This window comes from Dama dama, chromosome 24 (assembly GCF_033118175.1).
Source record: "Dama dama isolate Ldn47 chromosome 24, ASM3311817v1, whole genome shotgun sequence".
In the NCBI taxonomy this organism is placed as follows: Eukaryota; Metazoa; Chordata; class Mammalia; order Artiodactyla; family Cervidae; genus Dama; species Dama dama.
Genome location: NC_083704.1, coordinates 34,725,820 through 34,736,648, shown reverse-complemented (window position 1 = coordinate 34,736,648; position 10,829 = coordinate 34,725,820). Strand labels below are relative to the sequence as shown.

Genomic DNA, 10,829 nt, shown 5'->3' with positions numbered 1-10,829 from the left:
GCCATAAACATCTGTGTACAATTTTTCAGCAGACACATTTCTATTTCTCTTGGGTATACACCCAGGAGTGGAATTACTCGGTCATATGTAACTCTATGTTTAACTTATGAGAAACGTCCAAACTGTTTTCCAAAACAGCTGCATCATTTTATATTTCTGCACCAGTACTGCATGAGGGTTCCAATTTCTCCACATCATCATCAACACTTGTTATTCCCTGTCTTTTTGATAACAGCCATCCCACTAGGTGTGAAATGGTATTTTACCATGGTTCTGATCAGCATTTTTCTAATGATTACAGATGGTAAGCACCTTTCCATGTATTTATTGGTCATTTGCATGTCTTTTTAGACAAAGAACTGCCTATTCAAATCCTCTGCCCAATTTTAAACTGAACTGTTTGGCTTTTTATCATTGATTTATGGGAATTCTTTACATATTCTAGATATAATTCCCTCATCAGACATATAACTTGACAATATCTTCCCCCATTCTGTCTTTTCACTTCCTTGAAGGAGTCATTTGAAATACAAACTTTCAAAATGTAATAAAATCCAGATTATTTATTCTTTCTTTTTGCTTATCCTATTATCTAAAGTTGTGAAAATTTACTCTTAGGTTTTCTTCTAAGTTTTATAGCTCTTACATTTATGTCTATGGTCCGTTTTGAGTTAACTTTTGTATATAGTGAGAGGTAAGGGTCCAACCTTATCCGAGGGCTTCCAGATGGCTCAGACAGTAAAGAATCCACCCACAATGCAGGAACCCAGGGTTCGATCCCTGGGTGGGGAAGATCTCCTGGAGAAGGGAACGGCAACCCACTCCAGTATCCTTGCCTGGAGAATTTCATGGACAGAGGGGCCCGGCGGGCTACAAGTCCAAGGGTTCACAAGGAGTTGGACATGACTGAGCAACTAACATACACACACACGCACACACACACAAGGGTCTAACACCATTCTTTGCATGTGATGAAAAACGTCAAAAGAGCTTTCATTAAAATATATTCTGCTTATTAGAAGTGTGACAATCTGCCATGCATATACACATAAATGACATCTTCAGTCATTCATTTAACAAACATATGCAGGCAAGGACAGTATTTTGAGAGATGATCTGATAATTTTTCTTCCTCTCTTTTTTCCTATCCTTCCTCTCACTGAAGCACATACCAGGATCCAGGGCTTCCCTGCCAAGGAGAGGTTTACAGAAGGCAACTTCCTGACGTTTGCTTTCCCAAACACCTAAATTCTGGGGCCACCAATTCCCAGGAGAACCGATCAATTATACTGCCCAGAAAAACAGGAAGGAACAGTACTCTCCAGTGCTGGGGTAGACAGGCAGACTCCAGAGATGAAGGCAGAAGGGAGGAGAGAGAGCATTGGCAGAGGGCACATTTGTATGAGGTTTCCCACATGTAGTGCTGAGAGGCAACTAACACAATACTATTCCAGATTCTCATACCCCAAATCTGACATGAGGCAGCTAAGAGCCACCAAACCAAAATGGCTTATAAGGACAGAAACAAACTGATGAAACATAACTTTCCTCCCACACATATGCACATACTACTCTGAACGACTGTGTGCTGGGCAATCTGGGTGCCAGCCTGGAATTATAGCACATCCTGAAGAAGTATAGGTCCTTGACGAAACCCCAGAAGCAGCAGGGTTCCATTCTTTTTCTTCACTATCAAGGCAAAACGGTAACTCAGTCAGAAATTAAGTTTCTATGAAGCAGATGCATTTCTGGCACCCTTGATTTTATGGACTGACATTCACACCTGCCACACAAATATCAATATATATATATATACAGCATCCTCCTAAGCTAGGTTGAGGTGGAGAATAGAAAAGTCAGTCAAGCCATGGTTAGCCAAGGCATTTATAGTCTGGTAAGAGTAAATAAGGTCTCCCAGGTGATGCAGTGGTAAAGAATTCACCTGCTCCTTCAGGAGACATAGGAGACATGGGTTCTATCCTAGTCGGGAATATCCTCTAGAGGAGGAAATGGAAACCCACTCCAGTATTCTTGCCTAGAACATTCAATGGACAGAGGAGCCTGGCGGGCTACAGTCCATCGGGTTGCAGAGAGTCAGATATGACAGAGTACGCACACACACACGAGCAAAAAATATATTTACCACTTATTGCACACCACCCTGGGTGAATACCTCGTTGTTACACTCTTTTTGTAAATGGATTGAATAGAATGGAATTGTCCCTGAAAAAGGCCTTTGAGGTTCAAAGGAGGTAATGGACTTGGCTAAGGACGTTGTTGTTGTTTAGTCTGTAAGTTGTGTCCAGCTCTTTTGTGACCCCATGGACTATAGCCCACCAAGTTCCTCTGTCCATGGGATTTCCCAGGTGAGAATACTGGAATGGATTGCCATTTCCTCCTCCAGGGGATCTTTCCAACCCAGGGAAAGAACCTGCATCTCCTGCATGGCAAGTGGATTCTTTACCACTGAACGACCACAGAGGCCACTGCAGGCAGAATCTTTACCATCTAAGCCACCAGGGAAGCCCCTAAGGATACATGCTAATAATCAGTGGGACTTGGATATGAACTAAGGTATACTTCACTCCAAGTTCGTTTTTAGTCTTGAAGTCAGAACTGACTCCCGTGAAGAGCCCAAACGGATGGCTATCCTCTGATAACTCAATACCAATTGGGCACAGACTTCGGTTCATGTTTTCTAAGAGTTGGGATGCAATTAAGTCAAACCAACCTTCTCTAACTTGATGTTCAGTGCGCCCTGTCAGAGGACTAGAAGCCAGAAGCCTGAGACTGGACGGGAGATGTCAGCCAAACAGTCTCCCATGATTATGGGAAGTGTGCCCTTGACTGAATCTGTCAAGGCCTGTCAACCAGTTTTCCAAACAGCAGATTTCCATTACCACACACAACATCTACCTGTGCAGCAAAGAAGTAACAGAGCTAATTTGGGGTGGAAATCTCAACTTTTCCATCTATGGACAAAGGAAAAACAATGTTATAAGCAAATTTTTTCTTATAGTGAAAAATCCCACATAGCTACTATGCTTTGAGATGCTGGCATTCAATTCAACTTGGTACCTAAGAAACTATTTTAAATTCTTGTATGAAGCTTCCTAGAAACAATAAAAGGAAAGTAGTTGATTCTAGCAATAAAATGTTAATAGTTCTTCCTTAAGTATTAATCTCCCGAACAAATGGTGACAATGAAAAAAGCAGGCATATAAATGCTTTGAGAGTCACGATTTTTATATTTTCTACTGCTGCTTCTGCTATTTGAAGCTGGGTAGATGACTAAACCAAATCCCAAAGAGAAGTACATTAAGTCACAAACAGAAGTATGAAACACCAGAGAAATCTAAATTATAGGGAACTAATGTCTTTTCTTTCGGGTCCATTTCTGAAGAACAAATCTCTCAGCACTCAGGATTATACAAACACTTAATTTTCATTTTCTCAAATACACACTACACCTCAAAGGTGAGGACCCTCAGAAATCATTTGGTCCAATTTCTCTTTTTATAAATGGGAATATTTGAGATTCCAAGAGGTTTAGTGAAATGTCATGTGTTCACTACATGTGAAGATTTCATTGAAGTGGGAAGGGTACTAACTGAGGAGCAAGAACACCTGGATTGTACTGCCCACTAAGTCATGTATGAGTTTACACAATCCAAATGTTGTATTAGATGGTTTTGAAATCTCTCCCCTCTTTGAAGGGGCTTTAGTTCTGTGTCTATGAACACTGGGCTTCCCTGGTCGCTCAGCAGTAAAGCATCTGCCTGCAATGCAGGAGACCCAGGTTTGAACCCTGGGGTTGGGAAGATCCCCTGGAGAAGGAAATGGCAACCCACTCCAGTATTCTTGCCTGGAGAATTCCATGAACAGAAGAGCCTGGTGGGCTAAAGTCCATAGAGTCGCAAAGAGTCAAACAATACTAAAGCTACTAAGCAAGCACGCACACCTGCACATGAATATCTGTAGGTTGCTTGTTTTTAGAAAGTTAATAACTTTCCCTGCCATTATGATAAAGGGGCAGTACATATGGTGGTTATGAGCATGGGCTCTAGAGTCAAACATTCTCTCTTCCAATCCCAGGTCTTACTCTTACTTTCGGTGAAAGCCTGAACAAGTTATTTATCCACTCTGTCTCATCTACAATACGGTAACCATAGTAGTATCTACCACAAATGGCCCTTATCATAACTATATGAGATAACACACATCAAATATTCAGCATACTGCATAGCGCACAGCATGTGTTCCGTAAACACAGGCTGCCCTTAGCACTGTCATAGAGGAACCGGAGTTGGCGACTTTGTGTGCCTTAAAAGAAGGCATCCATTCCTCTGGGCAGATGCAGCCCGAGTGCAAAGGTCCACGTCAAGGCTGGATCTCATTCTCTGCAGCTATGTGTCTGGCTCAAAAAATTAAAGAGCAAAATCATTCCCCAGTATCCTATGCTGATAGTGATAACCACTGACTTGCTTGTCATCATATAAGCCTTCTAGAAAACTCTTCAGAGGGGGCCCACTTAGACAGCAGGAACACTTTTGGTCTTCTTTGCTTTTCCATCCTTCTGCCCGGAATGCTGAGGGAATGGCTCGGGTGTCAACAGCCTATTGATCACGAGGAAAGGGCTAAAAGGTTTTCAGAGACTTAGTCCTTCAGCCAGTAATTCAATGTCAGCAGCCACTGACCTCCACATTTCTTGTTTCATAAGGAAAATTAACTCCTGTACATTTTTTAGCTACTATTTTCAAAATGCAATTCCTAGCCAAATACCATCAAAATCTACTTCTTTTTTTTTTTTTTTTCAAAATCTACTTCTATTGTCTATAAACAAATCAAATATTTGTAGACCTGCCTGGTCAGCCACGTGTCCCTGGGCATGTAGGGACCCTAAGTCATGCCCTCATTGGCCATCACTTAGATTTTTACAAAAGGTCAAAGGCCCTCAAGGTGCTTGCTATTCCAAGTGTGGTCTGTAGACCAGAAGCATTAGTGTTGCCTAGGAAATTATTAGAAAGGCAGCATCTTTGCCCTATCCAGACCTCCTGAATCAGACAGTATCCCCGGTGATTTCTGTGCTCACTGAAGTCTAAGGATCTGGACTAGACCTACTGACTCTGCTCAGTCATTCCTCCTAAAAACTACTGCCAAAATCATCCTCCTGGTGCACATCGGTAGTTTTCTTATCATGCCACTTTCCTCAAAAACCTCCAAGGGTTCCTGACTGCCTACAGACTAAAGTTTAGACTCTTTAGCCTGACAAGGCTTTCTTTGATCTTGTATCATCCTGGAAATGCCAAGGTGCCAACCATGCCAATAAATCATATTCCGCATAAAAGCAAAAAACAAAACAAAACAAACAAACAAACAAAAAAAAAAACCCATGAGTGTACCTAAGAAAGAACCTGTGTCTTAATTCTGGCTCCTCCATCCCAGGCGTTGGGGATACTGAGTTACAAAAAATCCGACACAGTCCCTTGTCTTCTGGAAGCTTAGGAATTAATTGAAACATTAATGATAAATATTAAGTGCTAAGAAGGAAATGAATGGGCAGTGATACAGGGTAAGCTAGCCTGGACAGAAAAATGGCCCAGAGGATGGGGAACCTGTTGAGGGGCTGGCCCAGGCAGAGGGAAGAGCCCCTGCAAGGACGGGAGTGAATCTGGTGCAGCTGAGGACAGGAACAGGCTGCCTTTCAGGCTAACCCAGAAAACGCATATCCTGGGAGGAAGGCGGCGTGAGATTAACCTTCCAAACCACTTAAGGGAAAATGCTGAATTTCTTATCTCTAGCAGGAGTCTTCACTGGGACCATGAATGAGACAGAGAGCAGGATAGCCTTCAGAGTCGCTCAGTCCAGCCCTGGACATCAGGTTGAGTAAAATCTGAATCTCAGCCCTACCACTTACCAGCTTTCAACTCCCTTGACCTCCAAGCCCCTGCTTCCTCAGATCGAAAGTGGGTTTAAGAATAGAACCAACTTTGTCGTTACTGTGAACACGGAGGGAGCTAATGCTGGTAAAGCTCCCCAGAACACGGGCACCCACACTAGAGCTGACCTGAATACTAGAGGTTACAGTGCTGCGGTGATGATGATGGTGATGACTATTAATCACCATTAGCTTGCGGGTAGAGAGTTCATCCCAGATCCTCCTGCCCACCGCCCCCGCCCCAATCCACGAAGCCTCCCGACCTTAGCATCCCAGGCAAGCTCCCCCCACCACCCCGCGCACGGCCGCCGTGACCCCAGGGCGGGCGCCGGGCGCCGCCGCCGGACCCCGTTACCTGGGGCCAAACGCGACCTGTCGCCACCTCGCGTCCTGGGCCCTGCCTCCCTCCCGGCCGCCTCCCGGCCCCGCAGCTGCGGCGGCGGCGGCGGCGCCCCCAGCCCAGCCCGGCCCCGGCGGCGCAGGATGCCTCGGCGGGGCTGGCGGCGGCGGCGGCCACGCGGCGCGCTCCGGCGGAGGGGAGGGGGCTCCGCGGCGGCGGCGGCGGCGGCGGCGGCGGCGGCGGCGGCGGCGACGGGGGGCAGAACCCAGAGGCGCGGCGGCGGCGGCGGCAGCGGAGGAAGAGGAGGAGGAGGAGAAGGATGCAGGGGGCTGCGGGCGGCGGCGCGGCCCGGTCCGCAGTGAAGCCCGCGGCGCCCGAGGCGCAGGGAGTGGCCGTCGCCTCCTGCGCGCACCATTCCTGAGATGGCGGCGGCGCGGCGGCAGCTCGGGGAGCCGAGGAGGGGTCAGCCGGGCGGGGGCTGAGCCCCGCCGGCCCGGGAGCTCGCCGGGGACCCTCGCAGGTGGCCGAGCCCCGGTCGGCAGGCAGGCCTGCAGAGCGGAGAGGCCGGGGGCGGCCCCGGAGCGGAGCGCGGCGCCCGGCCCGGGGAGGCCGCGATGGCGAACGCAAGCGAACCGGGCGGCGGCGGCGGCGGCGGCGGCGGCGGGGAGGCGGCCGCCCTGGGCCTCAAGCTGGCCACGCTCAGCCTGCTGCTGTGCGTAAGCCTGGCGGGCAACGTGCTGTTCGCGCTGCTCATCGTTCGGGAGCGCAGCCTGCACCGCGCCCCGTACTACCTGCTGCTCGACCTGTGCCTGGCCGACGGGCTGCGCGCGCTCGCCTGCCTCCCGGCCGTCATGCTGGCGGCGCGGCGGGCCGCGGCCGCCGCGGGGGCGCCGCCGGGCGCGCTGGGCTGCAAGCTGCTCGCCTTCCTGGCCGCGCTCTTCTGCTTCCACGCCGCCTTCCTGCTGCTCGGCGTGGGCGTCACCCGCTACCTGGCTATCGCGCACCACCGCTTCTACGCCGAACGCCTGGCCGGCTGGCCGTGCGCCGCCATGCTGGTGTGCGCCGCCTGGGCGCTGGCGCTGGCCGCGGCCTTCCCGCCCGTGCTGGACGGCGGCGGCGGCGGCGGCGGCGGCGACGACGAGGACGCGCCGTGCGCCCTGGAGCAGCGGCCCGACGGCGCCCCGGGCGCGCTGGGCTTCCTGCTGCTGCTGGCCGTGGTGGTGGGCGCCACGCACCTCGTCTACCTCCGCCTGCTCTTCTTCATCCACGACCGCCGCAAGATGCGGCCCGCGCGCCTCGTGCCCGCCGTCAGCCACGACTGGACCTTCCACGGCCCCGGCGCCACCGGCCAGGCGGCCGCCAACTGGACGGCCGGCTTCGGCCGCGGGCCCACGCCGCCGGCCCTCGTGGGCATCCGGCCGGCCGGGCCGGGTCGTGGCGCGCGCCGCCTCCTCGTGCTCGAGGAGTTCAAGACGGAGAAGAGGCTGTGCAAGATGTTCTACGCCGTCACGCTGCTCTTCCTGCTCCTCTGGGGGCCCTACGTCGTGGCCAGCTACCTGCGGGTCCTGGTGCGGCCCGGCGCCGTCCCCCAGGCCTACCTGACGGCCTCCGTGTGGCTGACCTTCGCGCAGGCCGGCATCAACCCCGTCGTGTGCTTCCTCTTCAACAGGGAGCTCAGGGACTGCTTCCGCGCCCAATTCCCCTGCTGCCAGAGCCCGCAGGCCACCCAGGCCACCCTCCCCTGCGACTTGAAAGGCATCGGTTTATAAGTGGCCCTCCCGCCACCTGCACCCCAGCCCGGCCTCTCTCTTTGGCTTGGATGGCGACGTCTTTTCTGCCCTTCGGCCCCCTTTTTAATTTTCTACGCTGCCTTCAAAACGACTCTCGAAGTGCATCATCACTTGGATTGTACAGACTCCAATTGTACAGGGGTAGGGTTTCGAAGTCCCAGCCCCACCCCAGCTCCTGCGATTGTCCTTCTAAATATATTTTCATCCTGACATGGATGTAGGTCCTGGAGTCTTTGTACTTGTACTGATGTCTTTTATTCCATGCGTTACTCTTTTTTTTTTTTTTTAAATAAAGGCTAATTTTCTTCATGCAACCTTTCCTAAAGACCATGGCCAGTTTTCTACAGAAGCTATTTTTGACAACCTCAAGTGGCATTACATTTTGCAGTGAAGTAGAGGAACCCAGAGGGGCTTCACCAGTTCGATTTCTTGAGGGTCTTCTGTTGGAAGCAGGAGACAGAGGGAAAGTTGTCTCGAGTTCCCTCTGAATTGCCGGCCTGGGGTCAGCTGGACTGCTCTGGTTCTTGGAAGGCGTTGAGAACTTTGTTCAGTATTGATAGTGAATTTAAAGAGCAGAGATGGGAGAGAGTAGCAAGGAAGTCATTTTTAATAGGTAACAACACAAGTAAGATTTGTTTCCTACCTTGCTTTATACACTAGGAAATGCCCGTCAGCGACAAACTGCTCTCTGTATTATACCAATCTCGAGTGGAAACATTTCTGTACAATTTTACCTTTCAAAAGAGTAAAAAGTGTTTTGGTTAGTAATGGTGTGGAGAAAATACAGTATTGCATGTTTTTGTATGTACTGATTGTGGTTGATGGATTGGGAGGGCTCTCTGAGACAAGCAGAGTACTACATCAAAACTGTGCAGGTATTTTTGGCCAATAAAAATTAAAAAACTTTATGGAAACAGTTTTTGCTTTGAGGAGCCCAGTTTTATTCTGTCTTATGAAACTGATTTCCACTTTGAAAATTGTTCTTCTTTTGTTCATGGTATAAATGGATGGACTATAATGATACTCTACTTCTGTGAGACAAAGCATTTCCTTAAAATGTTTGCTAGGTTAAGCTGTGCTGTTCTCCTGATGGTTATTTTAAATTAATAATGAGAACTATAATTTTAAATACTATTTATTTGTTAGGCACATTGTAACCTTAAATTGAAAGACTAAATTCTGCAAGTACTGTATAATATTTTTTCGCTTACAATGCTACATTTTTATCAATGTATCTTCCGTTTTGAGGGTTTATATCTGTATTTCTCTTTGCATTATATAAATATACCAGTATTTTCATTCTGGAGTGGGTTTTTGTCGCTGTTGTTGTTTGAGGCTGTGACAGGTGGTAATATACCTCTAAGTAAGGTACTCATGTTCTATTATCCTTTTAGTGCATGCTGTTTAGTTCACTGTGATTTCAAAGACATTTAGAGGCTTGTTTACTTAAAATACAACATAAAAAAATCTGCAGTTCTTCTCTTAAAGGGAAGAAACAGTATATATGTAGTTTTAGAACTTTTTAATGAATCTATAAAACATGAGTATGAGCAGAGTAATCACTTTGATAAAATAATAATTAACAGGTGCAGTAAATATATTGAAATTTCAGTTGGGCACAATATAAACTATTAAATATTCAGTCCAAGATGGATGAAGTCATAAGAAGCGGGTGTGGCCAGCTTATCTCAGGTGAATGGTCAGCATTATTTTATTTTTTCTGTAAATACCAATCAGTCTATGCAGAGAGTCTCATATTTGGAAGACATGAGTAATTATTAGCCTATTTCTCCCCAGATCATAGACCAGGTAGACATTAATTACCCAGGGGCTACTCATCAGATATCTCGGCTTACCTAAAGTCAGGTCCAGGAAGTAAGTATCTCCTCATCCAACCCTCCACCCACCTAAGTGATCCAAGTTCAAAAACTAGAAGTCACTAAGCCCGTGTGATATTCAGAACTTTCAACACCTGCCATGGCACGGGAACCAGTCCATCAGCGCTAACTCCTGTGCGACCCCACAGGCAAGTGGCCCAAGGGCACAGAGACATCCTGTGAGCTTTATATGGCCTTGAGCTCATGGATATTTTTTCATAGGAGAATCTGTAAGTCAGGGATTCTCAAATATTAACATTCATAATAATAACTACCTTAAGTACTTGCAGGGTCCAGAGATGCTTATTAGGAGTTGAGGTGGGGCCAGAAAAAAGCATTTTTAACAAGGTTCCCAGGAGTTGGAGGCAGACTTGCAGGCCTCTGCTCAAACATGGATTTACCATGTGACCAACTTGATCTGGTTTTGTTTTGCTTTGTTCTGGTTGGATGACAGATTTCTAATGAGGACTCAGGTGACAGGTAGTGAGAAATGACAGCCAACTGTCAAGGAAGAAGAAAGAACCAAGAGAGGCAGAGAAACCAGCTGTCCAGGGGAGTACTGTGCAGGAGCAAAAATCCCCTCGCATCTCAAAAGCTATTTTCAACACTGAATTTATTAAGCCTGTACTTTGATTATTGATTCACATTAATAAAAAATCATCAGGAAAAGGTTAGTTGTGTTTCAGAATACTCATTGTACCAGGATAGGTACAATGTATTTGGGGAAGAGTTCCATTAAAATAGGAGCCCCTGGTGGTGCAGATGGTAAAGAGTCTGTCTGCAGCACAGGAGACTTGGGTTCGATCCCTGTGTTGGGAAGATCCCCTGGAGAAGGAAATGGCAACCCGCTCCAGTATTCTTGCCTGGAGAATCCCACGGTCGGA

General features: G+C 48.1%; 1 protein-coding gene across 1 annotated transcript; it reads left to right on the top strand.

Annotated features, from left to right (window-relative positions):
* The first annotated feature begins 6,548 nt into the window (after positions 1-6,548).
* GPR27 (G protein-coupled receptor 27) lies at positions 6,549-9,353 on the top strand. The gene has a single exon (XM_061128071.1). The coding sequence runs from the start codon at positions 6,893-6,895 to the stop codon at positions 8,045-8,047; it is 1,155 nt and encodes a 384-aa protein (XP_060984054.1). The 5' UTR covers positions 6,549-6,892; the 3' UTR covers positions 8,048-9,353.
* The last annotated feature ends 1,476 nt before the right edge of the window (positions 9,354-10,829 follow it).

What these genes read in the sequence shown, in the direction of transcription:
- GPR27 (XM_061128071.1), top strand. Translation starts at nt 6,893, where the DNA reads ATGGCGAACGCAAGCGAACCGGGCGGCGGCGGCGGCGGCGGCGGCGGC.